At 37.8% G+C, this 21,780-nt stretch overlaps 1 protein-coding gene across 2 annotated transcripts; it reads right to left on the reverse strand.

Annotated features, from left to right (window-relative positions):
* Positions 1-4,849: 4,849 nt before the first annotated feature.
* LOC123796630 (putative P2Y purinoceptor 10) lies at positions 4,850-20,546 on the reverse strand. Of its 2 annotated transcripts, none has more exons than XM_087859704.1 (2): positions 20,392-20,546; positions 4,850-6,714 (listed from the first exon to the last, which is right to left on the reverse strand). In XM_087859704.1, the coding sequence occupies exons 1-2, from the start codon at positions 20,520-20,522 to the stop codon at positions 5,670-5,672; spliced, it is 1,176 nt and encodes a 391-aa protein (XP_087715830.1). In that variant the 5' UTR covers positions 20,523-20,546; the 3' UTR covers positions 4,850-5,669. The 2 variants fall into 2 exon arrangements, with proteins under 2 accessions (XP_087715830.1, XP_045660113.2); XM_045804157.2 differs by having other exon boundaries at positions 4,851-6,711.
* Between the last annotated feature and the right edge of the window lie 1,234 nt (positions 20,547-21,780).

The following is a 21,780-nucleotide window of genomic DNA, read 5'->3' on the forward strand; positions in this document are numbered from 1 at the left end:
AATGAACCTTATTGTTCAACTCTGCCCTAGCTATTGGTTGTCTTTCAGACCTTTGTGATTGTCCAGGCAGCCTATTTTATTTTTAATATCTCCTAGTAGTTGAGAGTGTGCCAAGATGTCAGTGTCCCAAAGGGGAGGATCTCTATCAACATCCAGCTTCAGTCTGATTAGAAACCAGACCCTCAGGCAACAGTTTTTGAAGAATGCAAATATATACAGTCCTGTAAGACTGCAAGTTTGAGCCCCATTGGACACCAGAGCCAGGCTAGAGTTGTTCCCTGAGCAGCAGTCACAAAAATTGGGCCTCTACATAATACTATATGCTCTATCCTGGGAGATGCCAATGAGCAGTAGTGAGGCAGAGGGACAGCACAATGAGAGTGTTCCCAGCCTATGTTTTCTGAGAGCAACTTAGTAGCTCCTAGATGTGTGTCAAACCTTAAACCTGCCCTTAAGACTGAAGTTCCAGGACAAGCAAGTAGGCCTCTTTCACAGAATAGCTGGGTGTGTATTCCAGTCTGCTGCCTGCCTGTGCAGTGCCTTGGGGGTAGCAGCCTGCCAAGAACGATCTTTCTGATTGTTACAGACTTGTGGGGGACAGAAACATAAGATTCCCTGGCCACCAGAGCCAGGTATTCAAGGGTTAGCCCCTGGGTGGCAGCTGCAAAAACCAAGACACCATACATAAAACCTGGGGCACCAGATACACTAAACACACCTCAGAGATTCTGGCACCCTGAAGCATAGCAAAGGAAGAGCATGAAAATAGTGCCATACTCTAAGGTCTCAGGAAAGGTTTACAGTCAGGCCTTAGATATATGCTTAATTAGAAACCTGATGTTCAGGCTGCAGCTATGATAATAAGCTAATTAAAACTCTTTCAAAGAAAGAGTGAGGTCTTGGGTCTGTTTTCCCTTGCTATGCCCTCAGGGTGGTAGTTGTTAAAGAACACTTCCTCCACTGGATACAGTTCTGTAAGACTAGTGAGTGTAAGCCCTGCTAGCCACCAAAGCCAGGCAATGTAGAGGTGTTCTCTGGCAGCAGCTGCAAAAATCATGACACCAGAAAAGTTATAAACTCCTTTATGTAAGATACTAATGAGCTGGAGCAAGGCAGGGGAGTGTAAAGATCACAGCCATATAGTCCTCTTTCTCAGAAGGACTAAGTGTGTATTTCAACCTGATAATCTGTGCAGTATCCTGGTAGTGGTAGCATACCACAAACTGTCTCTTCAATTGTTACAGTCCCATGGGACATATTTTATGCAAGCCCCCTACATCTCCAGAGTAAGGTGATCAAAAGACATCCTTTAAGCAACAGCCACAAAAGTGAGGTCACCAAATGTAAAAACTTGGGCACCAAATATGTGTGGAAGCTTTCTTCCAGAAGATACTAGTGCTTTGGAGTGTGACAGAAGAAGAGTGCAAAAATTGTTTCCACTGGCTACAGTGAGGTAACGAAGGAGTACAAAGGTAGAAACTGCTGTAAAAATAAATAAAAAAGGAAAAAACAGAAACTTAAAAAATAAAAAGGGAAAGGAAAATAAGGAAAGTAAGAAAAAAAAAAGATGGTACCCACTGACTTTAGTAGGCTTGAGGGAGAGCAGGAAGATGTTGTCTGCTTGCCTCTGTCCCTAAAGAGTATTAAGAGTATTTCAGCAGATATCTGACCCTCAAAATTTGCAAATTAATCTATTTCACATAAAGTCTTGGCACTTTTCAAGGGGCTGCTTTGTACTGAGCCCTAAATGAGTGACTGTGCAAAGGAGGCCTTTAAGAGCTGTTTCTCAGTTTGCCACAGCCCTGTGGGTCTCATGGGGTTGAGGCTTGTTGGTCTTCAAAGTCAGACATTTTTGAGGCTTGTCTCTCACATATCAGTCTTAAAAACTGGGGTGCCCAATATGGGATATAAACACTTTGCTCCTCAAGTTGAAGCTCCAGATTTTGAATCCCCTCCACCCAGATTGTTGATCATTGAGCCAGGGGAGGAGTTTATGGTGAAATTGCGTCTCAGCTTTCCTTACCAGCTTTGATGTGGTTTCCCTCTCATTTTTTAATGTAAAGGGGTCATTCTGCCAGTGTTTAGTTTTTATTTTTGTTTTTGTTTTCCCCATAGAAAATTATTCAATATATAGCTTCAGATTTGATATGTCCTTGGGAGCAGGTGACTTCAGGTTCCTCCAATGTTGCCACTTTGAACTGGAACCAGATCTCTAAATTTTACTGCATTACTTCCTGCTCCTCTGTATATTTCTAACCGAACTATAGTATTCAGTATTAGTCACCTCTCAGCTTTTTTTCTCTTTCTACCTTTGACTCATGAGGGTTTCCAATAAGAATGCTTACTCTTACTCTTTGGCAACAACTTGAAAACATGCCATCATGTAAAACTCAGTTCAGATGGAAATTCTCAGGTCATGGAAATCTACATCCAACTCCAGAAGATCAGGAAATCTGCTAGTCTATAATAATAGCTAGTGGAATTTTGCTACTTCCTTTCCCCATAGTAGCCAGTTTGAAATTCAGTTTCTGTAAACCAGTTGTTCCCTTTCCACTTCATCAATTCAGTACATTGAAAATTCTCAAAATACCTTAATTGTCCATGTGTGGTAAATTTTGAACCTTGGGAGATTAACTCTTTCAGATTCTTAAAGGATAATACCATACTTTTACTTGTAATTACATATTGAATTTGTAATTCACCTAAAGGCTTAGTATTTGGTCCAAAGAGTTAATATGACACCTAAACTACTTACTACTTAAAAGTGGAATGTAGTTTTAAGTTTATATTATAAGCACTAACTTTACTTTTATGGTGAGTTATAGTGCTGTAAAACGTGCAAAAGAATGTAAGGAAAAACCAATTTACTTATAGTAGCAATTTTATAGTAGGGAAGTTAAATTTTCAAATAAGAGTATTGTGCTTGACATTTTTAAAGAAATGATCACAGGCTACATAAGAATAATTCATTTATCTATGATAAGTATTATATCTGTACTCTGTGCTAGTATTTAAAGCTTTCTAAAAGTGAACAACATAACCAATCATGCATAAACTGCATTTAAGGTCATATAGATTGTTGTACAAAGTTATTTTATCTCTCAAAATTTCTTCCTTCCTTTTACTGAAACTATCAGGTTAAGGAGTCTTTGGTCAGTATTATAAGATTCTGAATGGTATCCAATGGTATCTAAGTGGATTTCGACAAATCCACTTGCAATATATGGAAGCAAATATACAAAGATTTTTTTGGTGACTTTTTGAAAAGCTGATTCAAGGAGATATATTTTTCTGTCCTATTTGTCTTGCATCATGTTTCTGTAATAAGCATACAGATATGTGATAAAATTGTTCATTGTAATAACTTAAAGCAATCTCACCGATTTACTGAGCTGTTATCTCATAAGATCAAACATTATCATCTTTCTGCCAGCATTGTATAAGGCATCCCAGCCTTTAAAATTCAAGAACCAGCCATTACTTTCTTTGATGTTATATCTTTCTCTCTCTCTCATTGCAATAGGAATTTATATGTCAAAAAAAGCCCAAAGATTCCACTTTAATGGTGGCCAATTGAAAAGTACATATATTAATTAGCTCACTAATATAAAAACCCTGTGTTCAAAGCACCATCTCTAGGCAGCAACTTCAAAGTAGGTGTGAGTATTTAGAACTGAAATACCTTTTCTCTGCAAACAGCAGGATATGTAGTTCCAAATAGTTTTATTTCAAAATTATATTCTTAGGGTGGGGCCCTCTAGATAGTCATTCTGATAATGCTTCCATTAACTCCAATCATATCTGGAAACCTTCTTTAAGCAGTGATTTCAGATGTAGGTTAATAAAGCACAAGAAAACCAGTTTCATTAATTCATAATTACAGAGCTCTCTTCTTCCCTAGAAACCTTGTTCTTTCTTTTAATTTCTCTGTCCTAGTTTTCCCTCCTTTCTTCTCCTCAGCCACTCTGTCCAAATGGATATTCTGAAGACAACCACTTCCCTTCTCCTTCCTGCATGCAAAGTGTCTGTACTATTTAAATTTTTAGCATAAGTGATGAAAGTGATGTATTGAGTTTCATAAATGCCAAACTGAGAAGCTGAGGATTGCTTATATTCAAATCCCCCATAATGGCTCTGAAATAATAGACATAGCCACTAGAAAAATAAAGGTAAAGAGATTGCCAGAAGGGGGACACATGTTTTTCTCCCATTCATTTATGATGTGATAATGTTTTCTGTTTCTAATGAAATTCTGTGAGCTCTGCTGATAGAGCTTTCTTAATAAACACAAATTTGTTCAGTGATGTCTAGTAATGTTTAAAAAGAAAGAAGTTGGGCAAGCTCCAAAAAAATCTAAATTTCACAGAATGTTCATCTCTCAGATTTTTTTTGCCCCCCATAACAATATTAGATATGTCAACTAAGTCAAGAGAAACAAACAAACAAAAAAAAACCTCTTGGGACTATATCAAAATAAAAGAGATTTTGCACAGTGAAGAAAACCATCAACAAAACAAAAAAGCAGCCTACTGAATGGGAGAAGATATTTGCAATGATATATCCAATAAGGGGTTAGTATCCACAATATATAAGGAACGTCTACAACTGTCAGCTTTATAGCTTGCTTTCTTTCATCTATTTATGGGTTTTGTGTGACCTACATTAAACCCTAAAATATGTTTGGTAAGGTATAATGAACTATTTGGGTCTCCTATATCCCTGATCATTAAACTGTAGATTGGGACAGTATTAAAAAAAAACTATATTTATCATTTGATACTTTGTAGCCAGAAGCCTGATCTTCCATTTCCATAACCCAGACTTTTCAGATAATCTCAAGCAAATTGTGTAGAAATGGTCTTGGTCTGATGCAACTTAGCTTTGGTCTGTTTCTTCAAGTTTAATATTGACTTAGTAAAAGTAACAACACAAATAGAAGGAATAACTTACGCATATGTGGTGAATACAGGACAAATTTTAGCTCACCACTGTTTATCGTCAGGCAAGTTACTCTCCCTCTATGAGGTTCTACTTACTCATTTGTATTGGGAGCTTCCACAAGTTTATTAGAAGGGCCAGATGAGATGCTTGCTATATTGTGAAAGTACCCAAGAAATTGATAACCCAGAATACAATAGGCATCCAATACATTTTCAGTGAATGAACAAATTTCCATGCCCTTTATTCAGTAATAGGTTAGTGGCTCTGAAATTTATGCATACATTACTTCAATTGTCACTCCCCCTTGCCTGTGCATTTATCTCTTAGAAAGACTGAAGAATTTTATTCTCATTCACAAATAAAAGTCTTCATATAAAAGAGACTTACTTTCACAGTTTGGAAAAAGATTCATGTATTTATTGTATCTTAGTAACAATATATTTACTAAAGAAATGTTTAAGGTAAAATATCCAATTTTCATTTGGTTGAAAACATCTGTAAAAACTTGAGCTAGGTCAAAGTATCTTGAATTTCAAAGAGGAAACAGGCAAATTCTATGTTCCCTACCTCTCCCACATTTCTTACACACTGTCACCCCCACTATATCCCTGTGACCACAACTATCACACAAGAAGACTTCCTTAATTTCCATTAAACAAATTGTCTGGGTGGTCATTCTGTCCTTCGGGGAAAGCTAGGAAACATAAAGTCATAATTGAAGAGTTATTTTATTTTTGGCTAATCATTGATGAACCACTCTCCCTGCTCATAAGGCGGGAACGGGTCACAGAGCTTCCATGGCGAGATAGCTGGTCACGAAACTCTGAGGCCATGAAATAATAGAGAATTGGATCCAAAAGACAGCAGAGACTTGCAAGGCATAGACAAAAAGGGTGGAAATACAGTGTGCTTTGAACAATGGGGCAACTACTAATGATGGTTTCCTTCACCATAGTGTAAAAAATAAAGTTAATATGATAAGGAGTGAAGCAGATGAAAAAGACTGCAGCACACATAAAAACCATCCTCAGTGCTTTCTGCCTCTCACTGATTCCTTGGAAAGCCATTGGTGGCTGTCTCAAGGATATAGTAGTTTTCCAAGTACACCATGCAATGATTACTACTGGGACCACAAATCCTGCCAGCTCAGCAACTGTAATCATTCCAACCAAAGCCACTGCATTCATTTTCTTATAACCAAGATCAGCAAAACAGGACTCATTGTTGTTGTCTAAGTAGGTGCTTCTCAGAAGGGGAAATGGCAAGCAGGCAGTTCCCACGATGATCCAGATGGCAGCACTGATGCCCACATCGTACCTACGCTTCCAGTTTCTGGCCCTAAAGGGCTTGAGGAGAAAGAAACATCTCTGAAGGCTGATGCACGTCAGGAAACAAATGCTGGCATACATGTTGAGATACTTCAGGTAGAAGCACAGCAGGCAAAGGGCCTTCTGGAAGGGCCAGTGGTGGCTGATGTAATAGTAAATCCGGAGGGGTAAGGACAGCACGTGAGCAAGGTCAGCCACAGAGAGGTTGATCATGAAAATGATGGCTTTATTTTTCTTGCTGATGAAGCGGCACAGAACCCACAAGGCTGCACTGTTGGCCAGAAGACCAGGGATGAATATGAGGATGTAGGTGGCTGCATAGAGGGTGTTCTGAAATGTCACAACAGTAGCATTGCACTCAGTCTCATTATTGCTGGTACTGTTGCTACCCATCTTGAATATTTCAGTATACTCATCAAGGTAAGCCGTGGAGTTATAATCCCTGCTTAATCAAAGAAAAAAAAAGAGTATAATGACTAACCAGTTCTATAGGCGACACCCAGATTCCTTTTTATACTTAAAGAAACAGAATATTAGAATTAGATAAGACCTTTATTTCAGATGAAGAAGTAGATGCTCAAGGAATATATAGTACTGATCCAAGGTCACCTAATCAATCAGGAAAGCATGGAATTGTCCCCCAACTGCCCTCCCAAATTGTCTAAGTTGTGTCTTGTAGGCAAGGATGTCCTGAAATATTTAGCTAAATTTTTCTTACCACAACAAAAAGGGTATCGCATTTCAGTCTGTTCCTTCTGCATCCAAATTTTTCTTGCCCCAAGCCCTGCTCATTTACAATTGCAGGGATAGAAATCCAACTTCACCTTTTATATCCCTTTCTCCTCCTTTGGGTTCTGACTTCCTACCGTACTACAGCACTTGGAAAATGGCCCTGCATCTTTAGCCTGCATTGCCAGTATACTAGCTGAGTTTCAGGACTTGGGAACACTACCTTCTTATCATACTATCGCAATAGCATAAGCGGTTCTCATGCACATTGTCCCCACCCCCTCTGCTTAGGTCTTATTTCAATTTACATGAAAAACATCATTAATACAGGAATTCAGAATCTGAACTAGGAACTCCCCTTAGTGATCTGAAAGGAAAGAGACTAATTTTCTGCCTAAGAATTCTGTTCTAGTGTGACATCATGGACATGGCAGATTTATCCAGTGGTCACAGTAAACATTGATTAGGGAACCAGTAAAATAGGCCACAAAATCATTTTTTGGAAACAACTTAGAGCTTAATGTTTTCTTCATTAAAATATTATCATAAGAAGAAAAGAAATATGAATGTCCTTAATCTTATTTTATGCTTTAGTGTGGTTTTTATTATGTAATAAATATAGGACATGGGGAATATAAAGTAATCTTTAGGACTTCTCATGGTCTGGTCATGGATTTACACAGGCTGCCTGCAAATAATAACAACTTCATTATTTTACTTTCACACTCTTGTAGAATTTTAGACTGGAAAGAACCTTTAAAAAATCATTTAATTCAGCCTTCACATAATACATGTAGAAGTAATGCCAAAAGAGAGGTTTATTTAAGTCCACAAAGCTACTAAACAGAAGATGTAGGACTTCAAATGGAAGTACAAGGTGCCTAATCCTTATAAACACCCTTCTCTTCATTTGTCTTCCTCCCCAAAACAAATTTTACAAACATAGCCTCTGTTCATATTGCAAGAATGTTTACTGCATTTAGGGCTAAAAGCGGAATACCATAGTGAGGTTGTTCTTTAGGAGGAAATAACACTTTTGTTGTTTTAATTGTTTTTGTTTTGTTTTGTTTTAAGTAATTTTACAAAACAAAGGAGTGGTTTGCTTTTAGAGTCTCCTCCTAAGTAGCAGAATGACTTCCTATAGCATGTTAAGTGCTATTCCAGGGAACAGAAATGTGAATTGAAAACAGAACCCCAGATGATTAATTCACATATAAAGAAGTCAACATTCTGAGCTACCGTATTCTAAAGAGTACTCTCACTTTCCCTCCCCTAATATCTCATCCTTGCTACTTGGCTTGTGTTATGTCTTAAAAAGTCATGCAATCATCTTGCTTCTGTATGTATGACTTTGAATAGAAGGTGGAGGGTTGTTCACAGGTGAAATGAGGAAATAATTATCATGGTATGACTATCAGCAGTGCACCCCAGAATCTGCAATGAAATTTTTCTCATGCATTATCTAATTTCATTCTCATAGCCATCATCAGAGGTAGGTACTATTCTTACTCTTGTACTGCAGATGAGATAACTGAAGTTCAGAGAGATGCAGTAAATTTTCTGGGGTAACAGACCTAGAAAATAGTAGAAATGGGATAACTATTATGCTTTATTTTCTCCAAAGTCTATGCAATTTTCACTACACCACCTTCTCTCTGCTTAGGAAGGACTACTTAAAGAATGGGGCTTATGACATCTGGAGGGCACACTACAGAAGAACCTTTCTAATCTAATAGTAGGACCTTAAAATCTTATAATACTAGGATTACTCTAGGTGGGCTATTATAATATAACTAAACACCTGTCCCCACATATACTACCCATCTTTCCTCAACACCCACTTTGACTTCGTTATTGGCAATGTTTCTACTATTATCTATTATCCATGCAAAAACTGTGAGAAACCAAGGGAAGATTCATCAAGTGCACTACAATTCCAAGAACTGAGAACATCTCACACCCACCCAAATCACACTTCCACTTTTGTATTTTATAGACATGGGTATTTGTTCCTGCTTCACTGGTGTAGAAAGTTTCACTTACTAAAGGGGGGTGTTGCATTCACACCTCTGTGTTAAATAACAGAAACCTATTATGCCAGAACAGCAAGCTAGAGATCAAGTTCACACCATGTGTGTGTGTGTGTGTGTGTGTGTGTGTGTGTGTGTGTGTTGGGAGGGAGGTATGCCTCTGCAATTCACAGTTTATTGTGAGCTTAGAGATTTGCATGGTCTGCTTTCCAAAATCTCTTCTCCAGACTGAAGGGAAGATAGGATGGTTTTGCCCCAAATCTGGTGACAATTAAATGTAAAATTCCCATGGTAGGGTGAAGCTGGGGAAATTTGATTTGGCTAGGGCAGAAATATAAGCTCTCTCAGGAAATATTTAGCTTGCTGTGGACAATCTGTGACATTTCTGAAATTTAAGAAAGGAGAACAATCTAAGAAGCCACTAATAGAAAAATGCTGAAGAGAAGGGCTAACGTTGGAGTAGATTCCTTCTGTGTCTCTGCTTCTGTCACTGTCTCTGTTTCTCTCCTTTTTGTTGACTATTTCTAGTTGGCTTGTACCACCTCTGTTGCCAATTTTTCTCCCCTTCAACCTAGATACATCTTTGGTTCTTGTCTCAGAAAAACGTGTATGATTGGTGATTTACTCCTGAGTCTAAGCTCTCCTTCCAATAAGTGTCATGACTCTCCTCCCAGAGACTCAAGCTGAAAAGTAGGAATTTAGCTAACCCCTATCACTACTTTTCCCCCATATCCAATCAGAAACCAGGTGATTTTCCTTCCTAAATTCTCTCCAATCCATCTATACTTCTACTGTTGCCATCCTAATGTAAGCCACTGTCACCTTTCTTCTTGACTATTGAAACGGATTGATTTACCATATTCCCTGCACTCCAGTCTTAACCCCTGCAGTCCATTCCCCACACTGTGTCTAACACTAACATTAATTTCCACTACCATTTATTGAGGTATACCATTTATTTACAGGCTAAGCCCTCCTCATGTATTATCTCATTAATCCTCATAGCAGCCCTATGATTTATTACCATATTACTGATGAGGAAACTGAGACCAAAAGAGGTTAAGTAAGTTGCAACAAAGTCACAAAACTTGCTTTGTGTAGAGGTAGTATATTAGAATTGGAACCTATGCTTGTTTCCATACTCTCTTACCTTTGTTGTGGCACTTACTAACTCCTTCTAACACTTTCTATACTGTGGCCCAAATAATCTTTTTTTGAAATATGTCATTCTCCTCCCTAAAATCCTTTGCTGGCTCTCTATTGTATGAAGGCCAAACTTTTCACCATGGCCTAAAGGTTATAGCTAATATGTCTCTTGTGCTCTTCAACATCACTTCATTCTATTCTCTTCCTCATTCTCTATGTTTCAACTACACTGAGATGTTTTCAGTTTCTAGAACGAGCCAAGCTTTTTTCCTGATGAAGGCCTCTGCACATTTTTTTCTCTGTCTGGAATTACCTCCCTCCAGGTCTTCACGTGTCTGGTTCCTTTTAATATCAGTTTGCAGGCCAGAGAGACCTTCACTGCCAATACTAGTAAACCTGCACATCATTATATATCCTCATACTCTCTGATCCTTCCTTCATAGCATCAACATTTGTAATTTAAATGTTTGTCTATTTGTCTGTTGGCTTTTTCACCCATTTATTTTTCACCCATTATGCCATTAGTTTCATTAGTGCCATAACAAGATCCGTTATGTTATTCACCGTATAATCAACAGCCTGCTACTTAGGAAGCACAGAGAAATTGCATAATTGGATTGAACTATAGACAGTAGTTCAAAGTCCCTGTTTGGAAGTATTAAGCAAAAATGCAAACTTGGATATGTTAACTAATACATGTCTGTTGTTTGCCATTTCCCTACGATGTTGTCTTCTGATTTGGGCTATTATCATCAGTATTCCTTGAACCTACCCTTTTCAACTCATAAAATTCATACCTGTAGAAGTTTGATAGAAATGCAAAATAATTAATTTAGAAATCACAAATGGTCAGACATATCCTATGGGTAGAAACCAGCACCACCCAAGATCTCTGAGTATCATTAAGACTATTATCTGGACCTCAGAAAGAAGCTAGCCCTTGTGGTCTACTTCTAAAAGCATTTCAAACCTTTATTTTTCTTGGCTGCCATTCTGCAAAGGGTAAAACTGCCTCATCTCATTAGCAAATAACTTCTTACCTGCCTATGCATAAGAATTGAAAGGAGAGTGAGAAGGCTCCCTCTGTAGTCACCAAAGTTCTCCACACATTAAAAGTAAGCATAAAGGAAGGATAACTTTAGTTTCCCCCCCCCATGGCTTTTTGAGGACTCTGGCTGCCTTAATCAACATATATTTAATACATACAATCTTATAAACTCTGTACTAGGTCCTGTGGAGATACAGAACTATCTGCCATCATCTCTGTCCCTGAGAAACTTCTGGTCTAGTGGCGGAAATATTTTTAAAATCTCCAACATCATAATCAATACATGACAAGAACTGTGGTAAATTGCATAGGTGATAAGAAATCCTCATATTATCATAGCATCATCCCTGTAAGGTAAGTGAGACAATACCAGTAATACACCTACCTACTATAGTCTTTAACTGACAAACAGGTGTATTCATGAACAATTAAATACCTTATTCAAGGTCACCTAGTAAGAACATAATGGAGCTGAGACCAGAAGTCAGACTTGTAGGCTGCTTAATGGTCTTTTTACAGCGTCAGACTGCTTCTATTGAATTCTGAGAGATAGAGCACCTCAAGCCAGAAGAGAAGACACTTGTTCCAAGCTATCTGCGTTTTCTTATTGGTGTCTGTGGGGACAGGGTTGGAAGGAAAAATAGAGATAGTAGCTGAGGAAGAGATAAAGTTAACTTATTTTGCCTGGAGTATACACTATTGAATTTAAACCCCAATAACCCTGCAAAGTTTGGTCAAGCTTCATCTCTTCAAGAAAGCCTGCACTATTACCAAAGCCATTCATTTAGGATTCAGTAGATTATGATTTCATACAGCAAATTAAAATTCTGCTACGAGTGTATCCAGTATGTTGATTGCTAAGAATGGTGGAGTGAGGTGGGAAATTTCAGAGAAGAATAATGCATGATTGTTGTCCTCAAAATATTTATAGTCATTTAAGAGAGACAGACATAAGAATAACTAACCATAATAGATTTTTGAAATGTGCCATGAAAGAAATAATAAAGAAGTTTCTATGGGAATAGAAACAAATCTTGCACAGAAGAGGAGGATTGGAAGTTCAACTTACAGGTAAATCCATTTTCAAAAAGCAGTTTGGGTGTGCAGGGTACAGGAGAAGAAAGTGTGGGAGAAGAATAACAGCAATGAATAGATAGCATTCAAACATCCTGAAGTTAAATGGCCTATAGATAGCAATAATAGTTGTTCTAGTCCAGCTGGAAAACTGAGTGAGATGGTGGGGAAGATGGGATGAAAGGTAAAAATGGGGGAAGGTAGCAAAAGGAAAAAAACTAAAAAGGTAGATGCAACCCAGTCATGAAGGGTTTTAGGGGAAAGCATTGAAGGATTCTGGGAAGATATGTCATATTACCACACTGATGTTTCGAAACAGTCACTCTGGCAGAAGTGTAGAAGATGGATTGGAAAGATGGGATGTGAGAGACAGGAAGTCCATATCAGCTGGGGGTTTGTAGAGTGACCAACAGTTTTGTTTGCCTAAGACTGAGGGTTTCCTGAGACATAGGATTTTCAGTGCTAAAACTATGAAAATCCAAGGAAAATAGTACAGTTGGTTACCCTACTGGTGCAACAGTTGAGGTAACAACAACAGCAACAACAATGAACTTGGCATGGTAGGAATCACAGAATTTCAAGTAAAAATCATGTATGGAATTAGCCAGTTTGGGACACCATTTGACTGAGGAGTCAGAGATACATTCAGTTATAGAATGTGTGACAATTTATAAAAAGATATCACAGTTTTGCACTTTTCCAAAGCCCTTTCAGATTATCCTTATTATTGGACTTTTCAAGTTTGTACTCTCTGCCAAGCCTCATCAATTCTTTTTTTTTTTAAGGATTTTACTTATTTATTTGACAGAGACAGAGAGAGAGAGAGAGACAGCCAGGGAGAGAGGGAACACAAGCAGGGGGAGCGGGAGAGGAAGAAGCAGGCTCCCAGCAGAGGAGCCCAATGCAGGGCTCGACCCCAGGACTCCAGGATCATGCCCTGAGCAGAAGGCAGACACTTAATGACTGAGCCACCCAGGCGCCCCCCAAGCCTCATCAATTCTTGACTCTCTAACATTAGAATTGCTAAGTTTCACCATACTAGCTTGCACCATACACTCCCAGAGACTTCACATATTTAAATCCCTCCAATTCTGATCATTCAACCCAGCACCCACCCTTATCTTACTTCCTCCCTTACTCAGCCTACATTAAATGGTCAAACCAACTACTCTCACACAAGAAACCTCAACTTCCTTGTTCACCATTCTTCTGCTCTACCAGACTGGCAATGCCTTAATCCCAGATCAAGTCCGCAATCCATTTTCTTTTTTACTATCCAAAAATCCACTTTCTTTTTTACTATCCAAACTGCTGAATAATCCTATTAAAAATACTAGGATTTATTTGGAATGCCCAAACTAGAAATTTATGATCTCCAGCCTAAGATTTGTTTGTTCCAGTATGTTTTTCCATTTCTTCACTCTCTATTCTTTATGTACTTCAAGCTGGTGTATATACCCTCACAACCTCACTGAGACTGCTTAGCAAAAGTGACAAGTGACCGTCACGTTGCTAAATCATGCAGGGCTTCTTTGCTGCCCTGGACGCAGTCTGACCACTTCCATCTTTTTGCAAAGTTCTCTTCCTTTGGCTTTCAAACAAGAATTTCTTAATTCTCCTCTTAGCTATCTGTCCATTTATACTGAGTTTCTCTCATGGTTTCTTTTATTTTTTCACATCCTTTAAATGTTTGTTTTCCCTAGGTCTGCATCTTCTCTTCTTATTCACCATCTTCATGCTGAGTAACATCACCTAACATCACCTACATTAATGGCTTCAGTTACCACCCATATCTTAATCACTTTCATATCTCTCTGTCCAGGCCAGGTCTCTCCTAAGTTATTAAACCCATTTTTCCAGCATCCAGCTAAAATTTCACATATGAATGTCTCCAGGCATCTCAAAATGCATATGTCCAAAGCAAAAGTCATAATATTTCCTGACCTTTTACTTATCCACCACTTCCAGAATTCTTAGAACAATCCTAGACTCCTTCTCTCTCATTCAATCAACCATGTTTTCTCTCCCTCTCTCATTGTCACACACTCTCTTCCCTCTCTGAATTATTGAAACACCCACTAACTGATCCATCTCCCTTCAGGATTGTCCTGTTAAAATCTATTATCTACTCTGCTATCACAATGATGTATTAAAAATGCAAGTTGGGGCTATCATGTCACCATAGGAATTGCTTTAATGATACACTCACTGCATTATACAAAATGTTTCCATTTATGTCCATATTTCTAACTAAACCATGAGCACTTTGAAGGCAAAAACCACATCTCACTCATTTTTAAATCTCTAGAATCTAGCAGAATGACTGGCACATAGTCATTAAGTAAATATCTTTAATTGAAAAAATACTCTGCTTTATGACGACTCATATTGTTTAACTATTTATGGATCTCTCTTCACTAGGTTGTGAAGTCCGAGGTCATATTCTAAATTTCTTTATCTCTTTCTCTCTAACTCTAGAACAAGGCTAAACATACAGCACTATTAAAACAATTAGTTTTAACTGACCCATATAGTGATTAATTCCAAGGACTTAATCTCATTGTTGTATAATCAACTCAGCTAACCAAAACCATACTGACAATAAAGTCCAGACAAAATTATAACCTGTGAAAATGCCACATCCTCAACATACACTTCAGCCTTTAGCTCTGTAGATGTGAACCACATAGAGAGACATAAGAACAGAATTTCCAGTGCCTCCAATACCACCCTTATAGAAGTAAATGCCTCTTGGTCACTCCAGTGTGCAGTGCTCTGTCCAGGGTACATGTTGCTTACACCAAAGGCCAGGACCATGATGGGAGATGCCTCTTCTCTTGCAAAAGGGATCTGATGACAGAAGACAACCCCTAAAGGGAAGTTTCTTTCTGGATCCTATCTCAGAAGCCACTGTTTTACTCTTTCTCAGGGTTCTTTCTCAACTCTCATCTTTTTCTTGCACTGGGAAACCCTACTATGACTGTTTCCTTCTTTGTACACGATAGTACTTTTATGTGGACTTGTAGCCTACACCATAACAATGTATTCTCCCTGACAGAGGACTCTGCATCTTAGACTTATATATTCTTCACTTTGCTTACCAGATGGTTAGACATGCAGTAAATACTCAGTTCATATACATTGATTTGTAAAGACAAGAACATGGAGAATAAGCACATATTGGTAGAGCCTTAGGCAGCTTTACCTTTAATATCTCTCCCATGAGCTACTCTCACAATCAACAGTCATAGTTTGCTCCGCTACTGAATATATGGTCAAGGCAAGGATAATAAGGTTGGAGTCTAATAAGTCTGGACACCTAAGAATTCCAAAGCATATCACCCCAGATTTTTATTTAAAATGCAACAGGAACCACAAAAGCTTAAGTAGGAATATGGTCATTAAACATTAACTTTATGGGAATAACTTAATTTTGTCTCAGAGCATAAAGATATGTCAAGTCTTTAAATATAACTCAGTGTAGCTGAGTCCAAAAACTTAGGAGGTACCAATAACACATAACCCAAGGTAGTTTTGCTTCCTAACCAACTACCTAAATGCTGTGATTTCACAAAGGTAAAACCAATGTGAAGTTATACTATCATGTCATCAGAATCTGTACCAGACTTCTAAGTTTCAGAGAAATGCTAAGTCCAAGAAGTTCCCACATGCGCCCTGTCACTGTCCAAGTGTTATTCATATATTACCTTTAATCCTTGTCAGAGCTCTGAGGAAATTATTATTATACTCCTTTTATAGATCAGGAAATGGAGGCTCAGCAGGATTTTCTTTCTCAAAGTCAGCTATTATGATTTCCATTGTAATAAGATTGTTTATGAGCAGAGAAAGCTGAAACTCTTCTTATACAAATAACTTTTTGCACAAGCAAAAATTTATTTTACAGTGGCATTTCTATGGATAAGACTGTTCATCAAAAATGAAGCTATTATTTTCAGTTCTAGTTCTAGCACTTTTATTTCTATACATATACGGCAAATGACTGCCCACCAGGTGTCAGGGTAGGATTGCATCCAAAGCAAGGATGCATCTGTTTAGGAAGCTTTGCCTATGAACCCAAAATCATAATAGATCTGTGAATAGAATACTGGGACAATGGTAGAAAACCCAATGTGACAATATTTTCTATAAGTTGGGGAAGACTTAAAAGCAGTAGGATATATTGAAAAGAGTACTAGATTTGGAGCTAAGACATTTAGATTCTTGTAACTATTAGATTGTTCTTTGTGTTGCCCTGCTAAGCCTCTTCCCTTCTGTGGTTTTCATTTCCCTCATTATTAAAATAAGACAGTTTGAACTGGATGATTTTTAACTCTCTTCCTGCTTTAACTTTCTATGATTTTATGGGCATGGACCATTTCAACCCCTGCCTCTGAATACTACCAGCACTGCCACTGTCATCATTAATGCAGCAACCCTAATTTCAACCCATCTACTGATTTATACTTTACAAACCATTATTACACCTATAATTGCTGTTAATCATTAGTAAAGGTATATATTATGAATAATCAGGCCTCTGGCCTGATATCATCCTCATCTCACAGGTCAGAAAACTGAGGCTCAAAGAGTGACTTTATTTACCTGAAGACATAAGGTTAGCAAGTGGCAGAGTGAGCAGAGGGAAATCTAGGCTTCTGGTATCAATGTGACTGCTCTTTTCCTATACAACTCTACAAATCTTCACTCTCTCAGTCCTTCGCCTCTTTTCACCCCTCATCATTAAGTCATAAATAACACTAAGTGAACACGTTTATCAAATTTGCTTCTCTTATTTTCTTTGATAATAAGGTCAGTATGTGGGGTTGTCATCTTTGGAAGAGAAGGGAAAATCAAATAGGTAGAGGTTTCTGAGGGGGGCCCTCCCACTCTCTAGGGGACAGCCTTTACAAGCTTTTTGGGAACCTAACTTGATTTGTCTTACTTGACCTTTTTCTTCTTTAAACCATGAAAGTCTCACATGTATTACCTAAGCCAGTCTGACCATAACCATGGTGTCCTTCATTCAATCACTCACAATCACAGCTGAAAAATAACAACTGGAATTTGGAACTCTGCTGTTTCCTGAATGGATTAGAATCAACTCTAAATCACCTACTTGATATCAGAAACACTAAGATTTGGATATATTCTGTAAGTCTAGACATTTTTTCTGTAAATTAGAGGAAGTGAAAATTATTTTTCTCCTGAAAACAAATTAAAGCAATTAGACTATTCACAAACAAAATCTTAAATGTTTAAATTTAACTTCCATGCATGCATTTTATTAGTTTTTTAATCATTTAGGAAAGAGGCCTAATTAGATATCATTTTTGCACTTAAGGCAGTATTTTGGAGGTGGAAATAATCAGGTTCTTTGGGCAGAACTGGGGTCATATCTTAACTCAGTTATCAGCTGACTAGCCTGAAGCAACTTCTTCATATCTCTGGGCTTCAGTTTCCTCATTTATAAAAGTAAGATCATAGTCCTTGCAACAAAGATTGTTGCAAAGATTAAATGGAAAATGTACAAGAAATGACCTATTTTCGTGTCTGGTACACAGTGACATTAAATAAATGTTAGTTCATTTCCCCTTTACTTGTACAGAAAGTAATCTCCACGGGTTTTTGGTTGGATCCTGTACTTTTCTGGGTTTAGAAAATCCCCAAAAATGTATAGTTGTGAGAGATGGCTAAAATCATAATTCTTAAAGTGGAAGGCTGGAAAGCATGTGTTATTTGAAAAAAAAATCCTTATTATAGTAAGTATATTTGGGAATCAAAATCATTGTTCCTATAATACAAACTGTTGAAAGTACAGATCTATAAAACCTTTGTAGCTGTTGGATACATAGTACTTGGGAAATGTCAATGTAATGAGTAGGTTTTTCTAGAAGTCCAGAGTCTGGTTCCTAGAGAAACAAGTCCACAATAACCTTGTAGTGACATTTTTAAGTTTCTCAAAGGGAACTTTGGTTTTAAAAGATTGAGAAATAACGATTGGGTGACAATGTCATTGTGGAAATCAGATTTCAGAGCTATTTCCCTTGTTTGTTGTTTGTGTTTTTCATTAAAAAAGGGAAATTACTTACAAAAAAAAAAAACAAACAAAACTTGCCTGTGGTCTAAAAGTTGAGTTCTCAAGATAACATTATTCTGAAAGAAATATAATGGACTTGACAAAGTTTACTGGGTTCCATTTATTATCTAGGTTAGATTTCCAGAAAGTTCCCTCCAGTAAGATTTTCATGTTATGGCCCTATTATTTACCACTTAATGATATCTAACTCTTCTCAGGTACCTAGGAACCTAGAGTCAAGTCATTGCATTGTTATGAAGGAAAATAAAGACCATCTATTCTAAGCTCCCCCACTTATTACAGGTGAGAATATTGAGACCTACAAAAATAAAACAACTTGCCAAAGGCCACGCAGTGAGTCATTAGCAAAACTTGAACTAAGACAAAAACTTTTTGATTCCCTCTTTATTGATCCATCTACTTCATTACTTTGCCTGTGATACATGCAAACGAATAATAGATAAAAACTTCCCTGCAAAATATCCTGACCTGGATGTAAGTAAACTTCTTGAGCAAAAGTTTTACAATAAAGCACAGACTCTCTACCATTGTCCTGACTACTGAAACTCTTAGAGTGTTTTCACAACAGACAGCCCTGGCCTCTTTGCTTGAGCTGTGGCTGAAGGGTAGAGACTGCCCTGACTATTAGGATATCAGTTGACTTACCTCAAACACAACTGGTCATGAAAAGCCACCCAAAATCACCCATAAACATGTGCACTCATTTTTTAGCCTTATGTTCCACCACTGCCAGGGTTTGAGCAATTTGTACAACATGAACTCAACGACTTTGCTGGTTAAGCTTCAGTAGGAACTGCTTTTAACCAAAAAGGGCCTGTGTTCAACTTTTGTGTGCAAAGGCTATTACCCTGAATGCATTATCTGATTCTTGGTATGGTTCAGGCCATTTCCCACCCCAGTATGCCAGCATACCACCTCTTTCAGCAGTGAATAATTTTACTGTGTCACAATTACTAAGTGAGAAACTCCTCAATTAATAGAAATGGCAGTGACATCCTGCATCCATTTAAGCAATAAAAATAAAAATTTCCCCACTGGCAGGATCTTTGGGACTGTGACTACTCCCCACCAAAATTACAACAAAGCTTATTGTTTTATTCAGAATCATCTTGGTACCAACAGGCATGGCACAGTCCACCTTTAAGGACTCCCCAACAGAAGTTTCCTTTTGACTCAGTCATCTTGGCTCAGAACCAGAGAGGTTGCTAGTACTCAGAGTAATAAGAACAATAATCACCTGAAAAATAAGTGCCTCTTTAGGGCTCTGGTATCCAGTAGGGCTAAACTTGGGTCAACAAAGCAACTTGTAAAGGATCAAGAAACACCTCTGAACACACTCTTAAATCATTTGTCTTTACTTTTACATTTGTCTGAAATCAAGTGTCTTTACTTCACCGGCTCTCAGTTTCCCCATCTGTATTGTGGTGGATTTGAATCTCTAAGAGCTCTTTCAATGCCAAAATCTATGATCTGGTTCCTTCTAACCTGAAAGAACTTACTGTTTTTTGTATATGTGAAAACTAAACTTACCAAATCAAGAAGCTTATACACAAACTTTTCCTTCATTATGAAACTGGATAAATTATAGAGATGAACCACCATGTAGATTTGGAACCACCAAATTCAAATACTCCTTTTCTGGCTGAATATGCCAGGTTGTCCCAATGAGTCTCACAAACACAGTTTTCTTAACATTCTGTGCTCTCTTCCCTCGTTGATGGAGAAACAAAGAGCCCTCAGCAAAGAGGGACCTGCATCACATACTCCATGCTCCTTGAGAAAAGGTGGGCACTGGTGGCATTAACTGACTTTGTTGTACTCTAGTTAGACTCATGGGCAATCACCGCTGATTCTGCTTTAAGAAGGCTGAAATGAGAAACTAGGGACCATTTTCAGTTTGGACAATGGTCCCACATCTTCCTCTATCCTTGATCTTCGTACCCCCACCAATTTTCCCACATGGAACCACCAATCCCCAAATACGAGACTGTAACTTACCCTGGAGCCTTGTGGGGATTAGCACTCTTGTTTCTTTGCAGGGAGCTGAGGGTGAAAAAGCCTAACTCCGGGTGGCAGAGATCCTGCTGATAACTGACAAATTTGTTGTTGAAAGAGGAAGTTGAGTTCATTTGGTGTCTCACCACAGAAACCTTATTTGCACAAACCAAAGGTAAGTCCCTTGAGCAGATGACGGTACTCAAGTTTTATTTCATTTGTATTTCATTTGTATTGTATTGTATTGTATTTCATTGAAATTCAGAGTCTGGAACCAATGTCTGTGCAAAATCAAATAATAACTGCATACTAGCCTGACTGTTCTTCACCCTATCTCCTTCCACCAAAACTCACATGTCTATCGGTCACACTAGAATCTCCGTGGCAAGATAGGATTTTGAAACAAAATATGAAGAGAGTTTACTTTAGAACAAGAAAGTTGCAAATCCTTCAAGCCTGAGGTCATAGTATGAGGAAACCTCAAAAAACATAAGACAGAACTAATAGCATTAGAACCACCTTTGCTACATTCTTTCCTCCACATGGAGTGCTCTTTCCTCAACCTCTCATCCCAAAGCTCATAATTTAATGTGTAAGTTAGTTATTTTTGTTGATGGCTTATCCCCTGTTTATACTGCAAACTGATTGAGGACAAAGATCATGTCTGACTCATCTCTGTATTCCTGGTTAGTCTAGCACAAAGACTTTTTATGTTTGTTGAATGAATAAGTGAGATAATGAATTTTAAAAAACTAAATGTTTAAATAATGCATGAATAAATAAATAAACAGTGCTGATTACAGAGTCTCTTTCCAGTGTACTAAGATTTTGGTCTTCATGTATAGTGTTTATGGGCCCTATAAGTGTGCAAATAAAGAAAATATACACCTGGGGATTATAATGTTGGCCAAGTCTGAAAGTAGTTATGAAAAAAAAAAACACAACAAGGTTTGGAACAGTAGCATTTTAATTAAACTACTTAAAAAAGAAAGTGGATGACAACATTTTATATGAGGGCAACCTAAATCTGCTCCAAGCTCTCCTTATAAAAACAGAACCATTCAAGAAGTAGATGAAGCCATGCCTAACACTCAGAGATTTCTAATACAAATTTCAAGGTTATCAAAAGTTGGAAAAGACACTTTCCACACTAGAAACTAAGAATTTGAACTGCTTTATGAAAAGACCATGACTTGTGAGGACTGGCAAAGGGAAAGAATACCCATCTTGGCTGAGGTTTATCAAATGAAATATGCTTGACCTTACAATCCCCTTCTTAATTCTGACTTCATTTATTTATCCAGCTTGAATCTGTTGTTAATTTAGTTTTCTGACTTGACCCCCTACTAAAAGAAGAAAACAATGACAGGCCAACACACATTTCAGTCCACT

Source organism: Ursus americanus, chromosome X (assembly GCF_024610735.1).
Source record: "Ursus americanus isolate L20-20 chromosome X, mUrsAme1.1.p, whole genome shotgun sequence".
Lineage (NCBI taxonomy): Eukaryota > Metazoa > Chordata > Mammalia > Carnivora > Ursidae > Ursus > Ursus americanus.